At 51.7% G+C, this 17,326-nt stretch overlaps 1 protein-coding gene and 1 pseudogene across 1 annotated transcript; one reads left to right on the forward strand and one right to left on the reverse strand.

Annotated features, from left to right (window-relative positions):
• Positions 1-417: 417 nt before the first annotated feature.
• On the forward strand, positions 418-3,818 carry LOC133629210 (protein NDRG2-like). The gene is made up of 6 exons (XM_062019870.1): positions 418-428; positions 1,447-1,498; positions 1,604-1,651; positions 2,198-2,233; positions 2,367-2,418; positions 3,664-3,818. Exons 1-6 carry the CDS (start codon positions 418-420, stop codon positions 3,798-3,800), a joined length of 336 nt encoding a protein of 111 aa, XP_061875854.1. The 3' UTR covers positions 3,801-3,818.
• A 4,238-nt stretch (positions 3,819-8,056) lies between these two features.
• Positions 8,057-12,232, reverse strand: LOC133629211 (DNA-(apurinic or apyrimidinic site) endonuclease-like; annotated as a pseudogene).
• Between the last annotated feature and the right edge of the window lie 5,094 nt (positions 12,233-17,326).

Genomic DNA, 17,326 nt, shown 5'->3' on the forward strand with positions numbered 1-17,326 from the left:
CGCCCCCCACCCCCCAACGCCACCCAAAACTCACCACGGAGTCCTCGTCGGGGGAGTTCTCACCGACCACCAAAAGCACGGGGCAGCTAGAGGGGTCAGGGGGTCACCACGGGGTCACGGGGTAAACGGGAGGTCACGGGGTCACGGCGGGGTCACAGGGAAATCACAGGGTCAGGGGGATGTCGTGGGGTCACGTAAGGCCACGGGGCCAGGAGGGGTGAAAGGGGCAAAAGGAGGTCATGAGGGCTCACAGAGGGGTCATGGAGGGGTCACCGGGAGGTCACGGGGTCATCGCAGGGTCACAGGATCAAGGGGAGGTCGTGGGGTCATGTAGGGTCATGGGGCAATGGGGGGTTATGAGGGCGTCACACAATAAGGAGGGGTCACAGAGGGATCATGTGCGGTGATTGAAGGGTCATGGGGTCACGGTGGGGTCACGGAGGGGGTCACAGGGTCAGGAAGAGGTCATGGGGTCACATAGGGTCATAGGGCAAAGAGGGGTCACAGGGGCAAGGGGGGGTCATAGGGGATGTGTGGGGTCACAGGAGGCGTGGGGGGGTCATGAGGGGTCACAGAAAGGTCATGGGGTCATGGAGGGGTCATGGGGTCACAGAGGGAAAAGGAGGGTCATGGAGGGGTCATCGGGGTCACTAAGGGATCCTGGATGAGTCATGGGGGTCACAGAGAGTAAGAGGGGTCATGAAGGGTCATGGGTCATGGAGGGGTCAAGGGGGGTCCTGGGGTCACCGGGGGTCACAAGGGGGTCACAGGAGGAGTCAGAGGTCAGGGGTGACTCACTGCAGGCTGCTGGCGCCACTGCGCTGCAGCCTCAGATCCCCGCGGCTGGGAAGGGGTTAAACACACCTGGCCTCTCCACAGCTCCCATACGCTGTGGTATAAGTTAAGAGGGGGCATGTGTTATTTGAAAGGGAGCTGAGCAGTCCAAGTGAGTGGGTATGAAGATAGCTCCCACAGGAAAGCAGCTGCAAATGTGACACCGTGCTGGCTGATAGACTGCATGGTGACCTACTTACTACTGTAGCTGGGGTCTGCCTTCCTGCTTTCTTGTAGCTCCCATACTCAGTGGCATAACTGAAAAAATACATGTTGTGGGTTAAGTTATATCACCGCACATGATCCCTCTGTGACCCCTCCTTATTGTGTGACGCCCTCATAACCCCCCATTGCCCCATGACCCTACAGGACCCCACGACCTCCCCTTGATCCTGTGACCCTGCGATGACCCCGTGACCTCCCGGTGACCCCTCCATGACCCCTCTGTGAGCCCTCATGACCTCCTTTTGCCCCTTTCACCCCTCCTTGCCCCATGGCCTTACGTGACCCCACGACATCCCCCTGACCCTGTGACCTCCCTGTGACCCCACCGTGACCCCGTGACCTCCCGTTTACCCCGTGACCCCTGTGGTGACCCCCTGACCCCTCTAGCTGCCCCGTGCTTTTGGTGGTTGGTCAGAACTCCCCCGACGAGGACGCCGTGGTGAGTTTTGGGTGGGGTTGGTGGGTGGGGTCGTGGCCACGTGCTGTGACCCCTCCATTACCCCGTTAGGCCCCGCCCTCTCCCCTTTGCCCCTCCCCCCCCCAGGTGGAGTGTATTGTCAAGCTCGACCTGACCCAAACTTCCTTCCTCAAGGTGACCTTTGACCTCTGACCCCAGGCACTCCCAGTGCCTCCCAGTGACCCCCAAACCCGTCCCAGTGACTCCCAGTAACCCCCAAACCCCCTCCCAGTAACTCCCAGTTACCCAAAATCCATTCCCAATGACTCCCAGTAACTCCCAGTGACCCCCAAACCCCCTCCCAGTATCTCTCAGTGAGTCCCAGTAACTCCCAGTTACCCCCAACCCCCTCCAGTGTCTCCCAGTGACTCCCAGTAGCTCCCAGTCACCCCCAGCTCCCCTCCCAGCTCCTCCCAGTGACCCACAAAACCTCTCCCACCTCCTCCCAGTCCCTCCCAGTGAGCCCGAACCCTCTCCCAGTCCCTCCCAGCCCGTCCCAGTATATCCCAAACCCCCTCCCAGCTCCTCCCAGTCCTTCCCAGTAACCCCAAACCCCCTCCCAGCTCCTCCCAGTCCTTTCCAGTAACCCCCAAACCCCCTCCCAGCTCCTCCCAGTCACCCCCAACCCCCCCTTCCCAGTCCCTCCCAGTAACTCCCAGTGCCCCCTTTGCCCCCCCCCAGATGGCAGACGGGGGCGGCCAACCCCAACTCACCCAGGTAAAGGGGAAGGGAATGTGGGGGAGTGGCTTACGGCGTGGGCGTGGCCTGACAGAGAAGGGGAGTGGCCACGCCCAAGCCGCGCCCCTCTGTGACGTCACATGGCCACGCCCCCCCCCCCCCCCCCCCGCAGCCAGCCAAGCTGACCGAGACCTTCAAGTACTTTGTGCAGGGGATGGGCTACAGTGACTGGCTAATGAGCTAATTAGCAGCCTTAATTAGTGCAATTAATGAAGGGGGGGGTGGGCAATTAGGGAGGAGCTTAATTAGTTGGTTTGGGGTTAATTGCAGGGTTAATGTATGATGAGATGGCCTTAGAACCACTTTGGGGGGGGTAATTAACCTCATTAATGCACTGTAGGGTGCTAATTAACATCGTTAATGATAGGGGTGGGGGTCTAATTAATAAAGAGGCAGGCTCAGCTAATCAATAAGGGTCTAATTAATTAGTTAGGAGCTTAATTAATTGCTCCTAAGTGGTTCATTAGGTGTTAAATGGATTTAGGGCTGCTTTGGGTTGCTAATTAACATCGTTAATGATGGGGGTGGGGGTCTAATTAATTAAGAGACAGGCTCAGCTAATTAATAAGGGTCTAATTAATTGGGTAGGAGCTTAACTAATTGTTCCTGGTGCTAACTAAATGGTTCATTAGGTGTTAAGTGGACTTAGGGCTGCTTTGGGTTGCTAATTAACATCATTAGTGACATTGGTTGGGGAGTAATTAATTAATAGAAACACTTGGCTAATTAATAAGGGTCTGGTTAGTTAGGGAAGGAGCTTAATTAGTAGCTTCAGGGGTTAATTAAAGCCTTAGTTAATGAGTAAGGCCGCTGTGGTGTGCTAATTAACGTCACTAATGATGTGGGGGGGTCTAATTAACTAAGTGAGGGGCTTGGCTAATTAATAAGGGTCTAATCAATTAGGAGAGGAGCTTAGTTGTTTCAGGGGCTAATTAATACGTTAATTAGTGATTAAAGGGGAATTAACACGCCAGCGGTGTGTTAATGGGGAGGACTTGTGGTTAATTGTGTTGGGGGTGGTTCTAATTAATTAGGAGGGCGCTTAATTAACCACCTCGCGGCTTAATAAAGCTCCTAATTAACCCATTAACCCTCGGAGCCTCACTGGGACTAATTAAGGGGGGGGGGGGCACTTCATTCACCAGAATCACCGCGGAGCTAATTAACGGTGGGGGAAAGTGTTAGGAGCCTAACGACCTTCCCCCGCGCCTTAATTAACCCTTTAATTAGCGATTAATTAAGTCGCACCCCCCCCTTCCTGGGTTGAATGGAACGGTGCAGCAGCTGGGCGGGGCCAAGCTCCGCGGCGCCTCGCCATCTGATTGGCTGAGGCGCGGACAGACGCGCGCCGATTGGCCGAGGCGGGGGCGGTGGGCGGGGTTAAAGCGCGGTGTCTCCCCTCCCGGCAGTGGCCGCGTCCACCATGACTCGCTTGTCCCGGTCCCGAACCGCTTCGGTCGCCAGTTCCGGCTCGGCCGAAGGCGAACGGGGCCGGAGCCGAACCCTGTCCCGCGGCAGCGTCGGGGGAGCACCCGGGAGCCCTTGATCCGCCCCTGCCCCGGTAACGGAGTGACCGCCCGAACCGAACCCGGCGGCGCTTCGGCTCCTTCCGTCACCTCTCGGGTGTTTCCGTCACCTCTCGGGTGTTTCCGTCACCTCTCGGGTCCTTCCGCCGTCGCTTAGGCGATCGGATCCTTCCGCGCAACGTCCGACGGCCGGATCTAGACGGGAGGGGCACTGGGAGTTACTGGGAGGGGGGTTGGGGGTTAGTGGGAGGGACTGGGAGCGACTGGGAGGGGGTTTGGGGTTACTGGGAGCGACTGGGAGCGACTGGGAGGGAGTTGGGGGTTACTGGGAGTCACTGATAGGGGGTTTGGGGGTTACTGGGAGGGACTGGGAGCGACTGGGAGGGGATTTGGGGGTTACTGGGAGTCACTGGAGGGTATTTGGGGGTTACTGGGAGAGACTGAGAGGGGGTTGGGGGTTACTGGGAGTTACTGGGAGTCACTGGAGGGGTTTGGGGGTTACTGGGAGTCACTGGAGGGTGTTTGGGGGTTACTGGGAGTTCCTGGGAGTCACTGGAGGGTGTTTGGGGGTTACTGGGAGAGACTGAGAGGGGGTTGGGGGTTACTGGGAGTTACTGGGAGTCACTGGAGGGGTTTGGGGGTTACTGGGAGTCACTGGAGGGTGTTTGGGGGTTACTGGGAGCTACTGGGAGGGGGTTTGGGGGTAACTGAGAGTTACTGGGAGCTACTGGGAATTAGTGGGAAGGGGTCTGGAGCTTACTGGTAGCTACTGGGAAGAGGTTTGAGGTTACTGGGATTTACTGGGAGGGGTTTGGGGTAACTGGGAGTTACTGGGAGGGGGTTTGGGGTAACTGGGAGCTACTGGGAGGGGCTTTAGGGGCTACTGGGAGTTACTGGGAGGGGGTTTGGGGTAACTGAGGGCTACTGGGAGGGAGTTTGGGGTAACTGGGAGCTACTGGGAGTTACTGGGAGGGGGTTCGGGGGTTACTGGTAGTTACTGGGAGGGGGTTTGGGGGTTACCGGGAGCTACTGGGAGGGGGTTTGGAGGATCCTTCTCCCCCAGAGCTGGATCTAGATGTGCCCCAATGGGATCCCTCCACCAACGAGGTTTGGCTCCTTTCCCCGCGGATCCTTCCGCCACTCAATAAAAGCTGCCACTCCTGTGTGTCAACTGGGTTGAACTGGGATGGACTGGGGAGACTCTTGCATCCAAACCCCACCAAACTGGAACTCTTACACACCAAGTTGCACCAAAACCTCACTTTTTCCTCTCGGAAATGCCTCAAAACCCCACTTTTCACCTCAAAACTCCACCCAAACCCTACTTTTCCCCTCAGAATTGCCCCAAGTCCTCATTTTATCCCCCAAAATTGCCCCAAAACCTCACTTTTCCCCTCAAAACCCCACATTTCCTCTCAGAATTGCCCCAAAACCTCGTTTTATCCCTCAGAAATAGCCCAAAACCTCACTTTAACTCCCAAAACTTCACCCAAATCACACTTTTCCCCTCAGAATTGTCCCAAACCCTCATTTTATCCCCTCAAATTGCCCCAAAACCTCATTTTATCCCTCAGAAATAGCCCAAAACCTCACTTTTCCACTCAAAACTTTACCCAAATCACACTTTTCCCCTCATAAATACCCCAAAACCCCACTTTTCCCCTCAAAACTCCACCAAACCCCCACTTTTCCCCTCAGAATTACCCCAAACCCTCATTTTATTCCTCAGAAATACCCCAAAACCTCACTTTTGCCCTCAAAATGTCACTCAAATCACACTTTTCCCCTCAGAAATACCCCAAAACCCCACTTTTCCCCTCAGAATTGCCACAAACCCTCATTTTATCCCTCAGAAATACCCCAAAACCTCATTTTATCCCCCTAAATTGCCCCAAAAACCTCACATTTCCCCTCAAAACCCCACTTTTCCCCTCAGAAACACCCCAAACCCCCACCTTTCCCCTCAAAACTCCTCCAAAACCCCACTTTTCCCCTCAGAATTGCTCCAAAACCTCACTTTTCACCTCAAAACTCCTCCAAACCCCCACTTTTCCCCTCAGAATTGCCACAAAAGCACATTTTATCCCCCCAAATTGCCCCAAACCCCCACTTTTCCCCTCAGAATGGATGTGCGGCCTACCCAGACTCTGACCTTTGGCACTGGGAGGCAACTGGGAGGCAACTGGGAGTGGCTCCTGCTCCTGAGCGCGGCCACAGGCGCTGATTGGACGGAGAGAGGAGGGCGCCGAGCGCTGATTGGTTGCTACGGGCGTGGCGTCTGCCCGGCAACGGGACTAAAGAGAGATGATTGGCTGAGAGGTGGAGCGGCGTCTGGGGGGCGGGGGGGGGGAGAATGGGAGGGAACTGGGATGAACTGGGGAGGGAACTGGGGAGGGACGGGGATGAGCTGGGAGGGAACTGGGACGAACTGGGAGGGCACTGAGAGGGAACTGGGAGCAACTGGGATGAGCTGAGAGGGCACTGGGAGGGACTGGGAGCAACTGGGAGGGACTGGGAGCAACTAGGAGGGAACTGGGAGCAACTGGGATGAGCTGGGAGGGAACTGGGAGCAACTGGGAGGGGACTGGGATGAACTGGGAGGGAACTGAGGGGAACTGGAGGGAACTGGGAGCAACTGGGATGAACTGGGAGGGGACTGGGATGAACTGGGATCAATTGGGAGGGGACTGGGACAAATTGAAGGGAACTGGGAGGGACTGGGAAGGGGTTTTGGTTTTTTATCCCACTTTCAGCCAGTTTTGACCCATTTTTGACCCATTTATTCCATTATCCCCCAATTTTATCCCATTTTCAGCCAGTTTTGACCCATTTTGACCCATTTTTTACCCCATTTATTCCATTAACCCCCAATTTTATCCCACTTTCAGCCATTTTTTACCCATTTTGACTCATTTTTTACCCATTTCTTGCATTATCCTCCAATTTTATCCCACTTTCAGCCATTTTTTACCCATTTAGACCCATTTCCCCCCGTTTTTCACCCATTTTACCCCATTTTTGACCCATTTTAACCCCATTTATTGCATTATCCTCCAATTTTATCTCATTTTCAGCCTTTTTTGACCCATTTCGACCCATTTCACCCCATTTTCAGCCATTTTTTACCCATTTTGACCCATTTCACCCCATTTTCAGCCATTTTTACCCATTTTCGACCCATTTCCCCCCATTTTGACCCATTTTTGCCCCATTTCCCCCCATTTCCCCCAAATTTTGACCCATTTCCCCCCATTTTCAGCCATTTTTCCCCATTTTGACGCATTTTTGCCCCATTTCACCCCATTTTCGACCCATTTCCCCAGCCTCCAGCCCACGTTCCTGGCCCTGACCTCGCTTACGGCGGGACACGCTGTCCGCACTCACCTCTCACACACCTTTCACCCCTTTTGACCCCATTTATCTCATTGTCCCCCAATTTTATCCCACTTTCAGCCATTTTTGACCCATTTTTACCCATTTTGACCCCATTTATTCCATTATCCCCCAATTTTATCCCACTTTCAGCCATTTTTGACCCATTTTAACCCATTTTTGACCCATTTGGACCCATTTTTGACCCATTTATTCCATTATCCTCCAATTTTATCCCACTTTCAGCCATTTTTGACCCATTTTTGACCCATTTTTGACCCCATTTATTCCATTTTCCCCCATTTTTTACCCATTTTGACCCATTTTTGACCCATTTATTCCATTATCCTCCAATTTTATCCCACTGTCAGCCATTTTTGACCCATTTCCCCCCTTTTTTGACCCATTTTGAGCCATTTGACCCATTTTCGACCCATTTCCCCCCATTTTTGACCCATTTCCCTCCATTTTCAGCCATTTCTGACTCATTTTCGACCCATTTCCCCCCATTTATCCCAGTATCTCCCAGTTTTATCCCATTTTTGATGCATTTTGACCCATTTTTGACCCATTTCGACCCATTTCCCCCCATTTTGGACCCATTTTTGACCCCATTTATTCCATTTTCCCCCATTTTTTACCCATTTTGACCCATTTTTGACCCATTTATTCCATTATCCTCCAATTTTATCCCACTTTCAGCCATTTTTGACCCATTTCCCCCCATTTTCAGCCATTTTTGAGCCATTTCCCCCCATTTTGCCCCATTTCTGCCCCATTTCCACCCCATTTTGCCCCATTTCTGCCCCATTTCCACCCCATTTCCCCCTATTTCTGCCCCATTTCCACCCATTTCCCTCCATTTTGACCCATTTTTGCCCCATTCCCGCCCCATTTTTGCCCCTCAGCCTGCCCCCTCCAGCGCCAGGTAGATCCCCACGGGACAGTGGTGCTGCCCTGGGCCCACTGCTCGATCCTGCTGTCGCACAGATCCTTCCTGCCCCTCTGGGACCACAGGCAGTAATCCAGCCTCCAGCCCACGTTCCTGACCCTGGCCCCGCTCAGGTAGGTCCAGAAGGTGAAGGCGTTGGGCAGCGAGGGGTTAAACACCCGGAAGCTGTCAAGGAAGCCCGCCCCCAGCAGCTCCCTGAACGCCTCCCTCTCCTCCCGCGTGAACCAGGGGCTCCTCTTGTTCCCCGACGGGTTCCTCAGGTCCAAGGGCTGGTAGGCGACCGGTTTGGACCGGTCCAGCTGGGACACGAAGGAGCAGAAGCGCTCGTCCCAGGCCTGCCGGAAGCTCAGGCGGCCCAGGCCTCGCCCGGAGTTGGGCACGTAGACGCAGACGACGCGCAGGACAGGGAACTCGGCCGTCAGCACGCACCCTCGGCGTCCAGCTCGGGGTCACCTGGCAAGGGGACACACAGACGGGGATAAAAAGGGGCTTTAGGGGCCCAAAAAGGGGCTCTAGAGGCCCAAAAAGTCACTTTAGTCCTCAAGAATCAACTTTAATGGCCTAAAAAGGCACTTTAGTGGCTCAAAAAGTCACTTTAGAGGCCTAAAAAGGGACTTTAGAGGCCGAAAAAGTCACTTTAGAGGTCAAGAAGGGGATTTATTGGCTCAAAAAGGGGCTTGAGTGGCCCAAAAAGGGGCTTTAGTGGCCCAAAAAGTCGCTTTAGTGGCCAAAAAGGGGCTTTAGAGGCCTAAAAAGTCACTTTAGCAGCTCAAAAAGTCACTTTAGAGGTCAAAAATGGGGTCCAGTGGCCTAAAACTACACTTTAGTGGCTCAAAAAGTCACTTTAGTAGCCAAAAAGGTCCTTTAGTGGCCAAAAAAGTCACTTTAGTGGCCCAAAAAGGGGCTTTAGAGGTTAAAAATGGGCTTTAGTAGCTCAAAAAGGGAGTTTAGAGGTCTAAAAAGTCACTTTCGTAGCCAAAAGAGACTTTAATGGCCTAAAAAGACATTTAGAGGCCTAAAAAGGGGCTTTAGAGGCCCAAAAAGTCACTTTAGAGGTCAAAAAGGGGCTTGAGAGGCCCGAAAAGTCACTTTAGTGGCCAAAAAGTCCCTTTAGAGGCCCAAAAGTCACTTTAGAGGCCTAAAAAGACACTTTAGTAGCTAAAAAGAGGGTTTAGAGGTCTAAAGAGTCACTTTAATGGCTCAAAAAGTCTTTTTGTTGCCCAAAAAGGGGCTTTAGAGGCTCAAAAATGGACTTTAGAGGCCTAAAAAGTCACTTTACTGGCCAAAAAGTCAATTTAGAGGCCCAAAAAGTCACTTTTTGGCCTAAAAAGTCATTTTACTGGCCTAAAGAGTCACTTTAGAGACCTAAAAAGAGACTTTAGAGGCCTAAAACGTCACTTTCGTGGCTTTAATGGCTCCTGAGGGCCCCAAATGGCCACTTAAGGCCTCAAAATGGCTCCTGAGAGCTTCTGGTGGCCATTAAGAGCCCCAAATGGCCACTTAAGGCCTCAAAATGGCTCCTGAGAGCCCCAAATGGCCACTTAAGGCCTGAAAATGGCCACTGAGGGCCCCAAATGGCCACTTAAGGCCTCAAAATGGCTCCTGAGAGCTTCTGGTGGCCATTAAGAGCCCCAAATGGCCACTTAAGGCCTCAAAATGGCTCCTGAGAGCCCCAAATGGCCACTTAAGGCCTGAAAATGGCCACTGAGGGCCCCAAATGGCCACTTAAGGCCTCAAAATGGCTCCTGAGAGCTTCTGGTGGCCATTAAGAGCCCCAAATGGCCACTTAAGGCCTCAAAATGGCTCCTGAGAGCCCCAAATGGCCACTTAAGGCCTGAAAATGGCCACTGAAGGCCCCAAATGGCCACTTAAGGCCTCAAAATGGCCACTTAAGGCCTCAAAATGGCTACTTAAGGCCCCAAATGGCCACTTAAGGCCTCAAAATGCCTCCTGAGACTCCCAAATGGCCACTTAAGGCCCCAAATGGCCACTTAAGGCCTCAAAATGGCTCCTGAAGGCCCCAAATGGCCACCGAAGGCCTCAAAATGTCTCCCGCGAGCCTGTGGCAGCCACCCAGGGCCTGGAAACGGCCAGCAGCGCCCCAGCTTTGGCTACTCACCCATGCCATAGGTGACAGCCAGGGGTTTGGTCCTGCTGAGCAGCCCCACGCCGCTGTAGCTGGGCCGGTCGCTGGGGCTGTGCTGGTGAGGGAAGGCCCCGAGGCTCTGCAGCTCCTCTGGCACCGACTCGGCCCCACATTTGGTCTCCTGGAGGCAAAGGACGTCAGGGGCATCAGCCTGGACCCACTGGGGGGGGGGGGGGGAAAGGGAAGTTTTGGGGCAGTTTGAGGCGGTTTCGGGGCCGTTTTGAGCCCGTTTCAGGCGTCATGTTGAGTCTCTTGGCGGGCGCCATTTCATGGGGGGGTTTTGAGGCATTTTTGGGTCGTTCTGAGGCACTTTTGGGTCATTTTCTGAGTCATTTCTTTGGATCTGTGTTTAAGAGGTTTTTTTGGGTCATTTTGGGTCTTTTTGAGTGATTTTGAGTCACTTTATGTGGTTTTTTAGGGCCTTTTTCATCCATTTCTGGCGCCATTTTGTGTCTCTTTGTGAGGAGTTTCTGAGGCATTTTTGGGTCGTTCTGAGGCACTTTTGGGTCATTTTTTGAGTAATTTCCTTGAATCTGTGTTTAAGAGATGTTTTTGGGTCATTTTGGGTCATTTTGAATGATTTTGAGTCACTTTTAAGTGTTTTTTTAAGCCCTTTTTGCATCCATTTCAGGCGCCATTTTGTGTCTCTTTGTGGGGGGTCATTCTGAGGTATTTTTGGGTCATTCTGAGGAACTTTTGGGTCATTTTTTGACACATTTCTTTGGACCTGTGTTTAAGAGGTTTTTTGGTGTCATTTTGGGTCATTTTGAGTCACTTTTAAGTGTTTTTTTAAGGCCTTTTTGCATCCATTTCTGGCGCCATTTTGTGTTGGGTTTTTGAGGCATTTTTGGGTCGTTCTGAGGCACTTTTGGGTCATTTTTTGAGTAATTTCTTCGAATCTGTGTTTAAGAGGTTTTTCTGGGTCATTTTGGGTCATTTTGAGTGATTTTGAGTCACTTTTAAGTGTTTTTAAGGCTTTTTTCATCCATTTCAGGCACCATTTTTAGGCCTTTGTTGGAGCCATTTTGAGGCATTTTGGGGTTATTTTGGGCCATTTTTGGCTCATTTTAAGTTCCATTCTTTAACCAATTTTTTAATCATTTTCAGTTTCATTTTCAGCTCCGTTTTGGGCTCATTTTGACCCATTTTAGCCTCATTTTGCCCAATTTTACCTCATTTCAGGCTGATTTTGGGCCCATTTTGAGCCTTTTTCACCCCATTTTTGGGTCAAAATCCCTCATTTTTGGCCCATTTTCATTCCCTTCCTTTGAACCAACTTCTCAACCACTTCAAGACCCATTTTCAGCTCCATTTTGGGCTCCTTTTGACCCATTTTGACCCATTTTGGCCTCATTTTGCCCAATTTTACCTCATTTCAGGCCCATTTCAGCCGCCATTTTGAGCCTTTTTCACCCCATTTTTGGGTCAAAATCCCTCATTTTTGGCCCATTTTCATTCCCTTCCTTTGAACCAACTTCTCAACCACTTCAAGACCCATTTTCAGCTCCATTTTGAGCTCATTTTGACCCATTTTGGCCTCATTTTGGCTCCATTTTCCCAATTTTACCTCATTTCAGCCGCCATTTTGAGCCTTTTTCACCCCATTTTTGGGTCAAAATCCCTCATTTTTGGCCCATTTTCATTCCCTTCCTTTGAACCAACTTCTCAACCACTTCAAGACCCATTTTTAGCTTCATTTTGGGCTCATTTTTACCCATTTTGGCCTCATTTTGGCTCTATTTTGCCCCGTTTTCCCTCATTTCAACCGCCATTTTGAACCTTTTTCACCCCATTTTTGGGTCAAAATCCCCCCTTTTTGGGTCCTTTCCAGCCCCATTTCTCTGGGGCGCCCCAGTCTGGCCCAGTTTCAGCCCAGTTTAACCCACCTCCAGGCCTCCTTTCTTCACCCAGGCCCTGAGACCGTCCACGTTCCACGACGTCACCTTGAAGTTGAACCTTCGCCCATCTTCCGTCGTGTCCCAGGGCGGGGGGGGGGGACGTACAGGTCACTGGGAGAAACTGGGAGGCCACTGGAACTTACTGGGAGGGACTGGGAAGGGGGTTGGGGTGGTTTGGGGGGGGTTGGGGTGGTTTGGGGTGGTTTTGGGGTGGTTTAAGGGGGATTTGGAGTGGTTTTGGGGCATTTGACGGTACTGGTTTGTACTGGGAGGGCACTGGGAGTTACTGGGAGGGACTGGGAAGGGGGGTTGGGGTGGGTTTGGGGTGGTTTGGGGAGGTTTGGGGTGGTTTTGGGGTGGTTTAAGGGGGATTTGGGGTGGTTTTGGGGCACTTGATGGTATGGTTTATACTGGGAGGGCACTGGGAGTTACTGGGAGGGACTGGGAAGAGGATTGGGGTGGTTTGGGGGGGTTGGGGTCACTGGGAGTTACTGGGAGCTACTGGGAGTTACTGGGAGGGGGATTGGGGTCACTGAGAGTCACTGGGAGGGGGTTTGTGGGTCACTGGGAGTTACTGGGAGCAACTGGGAGGGACTGGGAGTGGGTTTGTGGGTCACTGGGAGCTACTGGGAGGGACTGGGAGGGGGTTTGTGGGTCACTGGGAGCTACTGGGAGGGACTGGGAGGGGGTTTGGTGTCACTGGGAGAAACTGGAAGCTACTGGGAGGGACTGAGAGGGGGTTTGGGGGTCACTGGGAGTCACTGGGAGCAACTGGGAGTCACTGGGAGGAGGTTTGGGGTCACTGGGGGTCACTGGGAGCTACTGGGAGTCACTGAGAGGGGGTTTGAGGTCACTGGGAGTTACTGGGAGCTACTGGGAGGGGGTTGTGGGTCACTGGGTGTTACTGGGAGTCACTGGGAGCTACTGGGAAAAACTGGGAGAGGGGTTGTGGGTCACTGGGTGTTACTGGGAGCTACTGGGAGTCACTGCGAGTTACTGGGAGGGGGTTTTGGGTTGACTGGGAGCTCCTTGGAGCTACTGGGAGGGGCTTTGGAGTTACTGGAAGCTACTGAGAGGGGGTTCTGGGTTACTGGGAGCTGCTTGGAGCTACTGGAAGGGACTGAGAGGTGGTTTGGGGGTATCTGGGAGTTACTGGGAGCCCCACCAGGCCCGTACTGGTCCGTACTGGTTTATACTGGCACCTCTCATCCTCTATAAGTCTATAACTTAACCGACAACATGTATTTTTTCAATGGGAGATGAGGAGAAAAAGAGTGTGGGATTGAAGATAGCTCCCAAACGAAAGCAGCTGCAAATATGACACCGTGCTGGCTGATAGACTGCATGGGGACCTTCTTACTACTGTAGCTGGGATCTGCCTTCCTGCTTTCTTGTAGCTCCCATACGCAGTGGTATAACTTAACCGACAACATGTATTTTTTCAATGGGAGCTGAGCAGTCCAAAGGAGTGGGACTGAAGATAGCTCCCACAGGAAAGCAGCTGCAAATGGGACACAGTGCTGGCTGATAGTCTACAATGGGACCTACGTACAACTGTAGCTGGGGTCTTCCTTCCTGCTTTCTAGTAGCTCTCATACGCAGTGGTATAACTTCTACCGACAGTTTGTATTTTTTCAATGGGAGTTGAGGTTAATTATGGACGGATAAAGTTGTGATGGACCGGCTTGCACCTCCTCGTCCACATCCATAGCAAGCTTGAGCAAGGGGAAAACCGAAACAGCAGATTGTAACAGAAACAAGGTCAAAGCAAGAAGATAGGACAGGACATTAAACCAAGCGTTGTTAGAGGACTGAATATAGCATTCAATTTAGCATTGTATGATTGACTGTACTTGACTAATAAATGGTAACATATGTAACTAACAATAATATAAAGGTAACTAAACGTAAGGTAAGCATAACCATAGTGTGAGAGAAAACTAACTGAAGGCCGAACAGATGGGGTGATATTTTAGACACAATAAGGCTGATGTTTTATGCACAATAAGGATGGTGTTTAAACACAGTGAGGTTGGTGTTTAAGTTGTTACCAAAATGAAACTTTGAGGCCTTATGCATAGTGCGTGATGCTTAGTATTAACTATTTGCCATATATTGTAGCACATACACAGCATTTGGAAATGGTATATAAGTGATGATGATGTGACAATAAATTGGAGCTGATGCACATCAGATTGGTGTCTGGTCACTCCCGTTTCACGCAACAAAGAAGAACCCCTGCACAAAGAAAAAGAAACCCTGCAGAACAGGCTGCCCAGAGGGCTTGTGGAGTCTCCTTCCTTGGAGGATTTCAGCACAAGCCTGGACACTTTCTTGTGCGACCTGATCTAGGTGAACTGAATTCTGGGGGAGGGGGTTGCTCTAGATGATCTCTAATGGTCCCTTCCAACCCCTACCACTCTAGGATTCTATGATGTCACACAGTCTAGATGCAGTACCCAGATGTGCTGTGATGTCACAGAGCACTGTTGCAGCATCCAGAGGTGATGTGATGTTATAGAGAACTGTTGCCATGCCCACATCTGCTGTGATGTCACAGAGTCTCATTTCAGTGCCCAGATACTATGTGAAATCTCAGAGCACTGTGTGTCCAGTGTTCAGACATCCTGTGATGTCACAGAGCACTATTGCAGTGCCCAGATGTGCTGTCGTATCACACAGCCCTGCTGCAAAGCCCAGATGTGCTGTTGCGTTACACAGTCCTATTGCAGTGCCCACGTCTTATGATGTCACAGAGTACTGTTGCCTTTCCCAGATGTGCTGTGATGTCATAGAGCACTGTTGCACTGCCTAGTACTAGGACGTCGCAGAACCCCACGGCAGTGTCTGGATGTGATGTGATGTCAAACACTGTTGTCGCAGTGCCCAGATTTTTGTGATGTCACACAGCCCCGTTCCAGTGCCTAGATATGCTATGATGTCACGGAGCAGTGTAGCATTGCCCAGATGTGCTGTGATGCGACGCACACCGCACATCCTCTGCAATGCCCACGTGTACTGCTGTGCCACACGGTCCTGTTGTAGTGCCTAGATGTTCTCTGATTTCACACACCCCCTTGTAATGCCCAGATGTGCTGTGATGTCACACAGCCCTGTTGCAGGGCCCAGATGTGCTATGATGTCACAGAGCACTGTTGCAGTGCCCAGATGTGCTGTGATGTCACAGAGTACCACTGCAGTTCCCACTTGTGCTGTGATCTCACAGGCACTGTAGCAATGTCCTCTTGTGATAGGATGTTTCAGAGCACTGTTGCAGTGCCCACGTCTGCTGTGATGACAGAGTCTCATTTCAGTGCCCAGATACTATGTGAAGTCTCAGAGCAGTGTGTGTCCAGTGCCCAGACGTCCTGTGATGTCACAGAGCACTATTGCAGTGCCCAGATGTGCTGTCGTATCACACAGCCCTGCTGCAAAGCCCAGATGTGCTGTTGTGTAACACAGTCCTGTTGCACTGTGCACATGTTCTGTGATGTCACAGAGCACTGCTGCCTTTCCCAGATGTGCTGTGATGTCACAGAGCACCGTGCCAGTGCCTAGTGATGCTGTTATATATCACAGCAGTGATTGAGTGCTCAGATGTCTTGTAATGTCACAGAGCACTGTAGCAGTGTGCAGTTGAGATATGATGTTATAGAGCACTGTTGCAGTGCCCAGATGTGTTGTAATGTCAGAGAGTCCTGTTTCAGTGCCCAGATATTATGTGAAGCCTTAGAGCACTGCTACAGTGCCCAGACGTCCTGTGATGTCACACAGCACTGTTGCTGTGCCCAAAGGTGATGTGACGTCACAGAATACTGCTGCAGTGTTCAGATGTGATGTGATGTCACAGAGCCCCATTCCAGTGCCTAGATAAGCAATGATGTCACAGAGCAGTGTAGTGGTGCCCAGATGTGCTGTGATGCAATACACACAGCACAACCTCTGCAATGCCCACATCTCCTGCAATGTCACACAGCCATGCTGCAGTACCTAGTTGTGCTGTGATGTCACAGAGCACTGTTGCAGTGCCAACGTCTGCTGTGATGCCACAGAAACCCGTTTCAGTGTCCAGATATGATGTGAAGTCTTAGAGCACTGCTACAGTGCCCAAAAGTGCTGTCATGTCACACAGCACCGCTGTAAAGCCCAGATGGGCTGTTGTATTACACACTCCTGTTGCAGTGCGCACCTGTGCTGTGATGTCACAGAGCACTCTTGCAGTGTTCAGTTGTGCTGTGATGTCAAACGTCCGCGGAAGAGGAAGACGGAGCACTGGAACAGGCTGCCCACAGGGCTTGTGGAGTCTCCTTCCTTGGAGGATTTCAGCATAAGCCTGGACACGTTCCTGTGCGACCTGATCTAGGTGAACTTGATTCTGGAGGAGGGGGTTGGTCTAGATGATCTCTGATGGTCCGTTCCAACCCCTACCACTCTAGGATTCTATGATGTCACACAGCCTGGATGCAGTACCCAGATGTGTTGTGATGTCATGGAGCACTGTTGCAGCGTCCAGAGGTGCTGTGATGTCACAGAGCACTGTAGCAGTGCCCAGATGAGCTGTGATATCACACAGCCTCTCTGCAATTCCCACATGTGCTACAATGATAGAGCCCCGTTGCAGTACCAACATGTGGTGCAATATCACACAGCCATGTTGCAGCTCCCAGATGTGATGTCACAGAGAACTCTTGAAGTGCCCAGATGTGCTGTAAGGTCACAGAGCACTGTAACAATGTCCATTTGTGCTGTGATGTCACAGAACACTCTTACAGTGCCATGGAGTGCTGTGATGTCACAGAGCACTGTTACAGGGCCCACACGTCCTGTGATGTCACAGAGCACTGTTGCAGTGTTCAGATGTGATGTCAAACGTCCGCGGAAGAGGAAGACGGAGCACTGGAACAGGCTCTCCAGAGGACTTTAATCTGAATGAACAAATTGGGTAATGTCACTCACAGCAGAAAAACAAAAGGTTGAAAACCATTGCTCCCCATGCACTGCAGCAAAAATGTGTCTTAAACATTTGACCCTTAAGGGGGAAGATCTGTTCCAATATATACACCCCCTCTCACTTACCCGCTCCCCAACATGAACCTGAACAGGGACCCAGCAACCTGACAAGGATATATCCCGGAGGGCTGGTTCTAGGGAGGGCTCCCAGCCCTGTCCAGATAGTAG

The sequence above is a fragment of the Colius striatus genome, unplaced genomic scaffold (assembly GCF_028858725.1).
Source record: "Colius striatus isolate bColStr4 unplaced genomic scaffold, bColStr4.1.hap1 scaffold_34, whole genome shotgun sequence".
Lineage (NCBI taxonomy): Eukaryota > Metazoa > Chordata > Aves > Coliiformes > Coliidae > Colius > Colius striatus.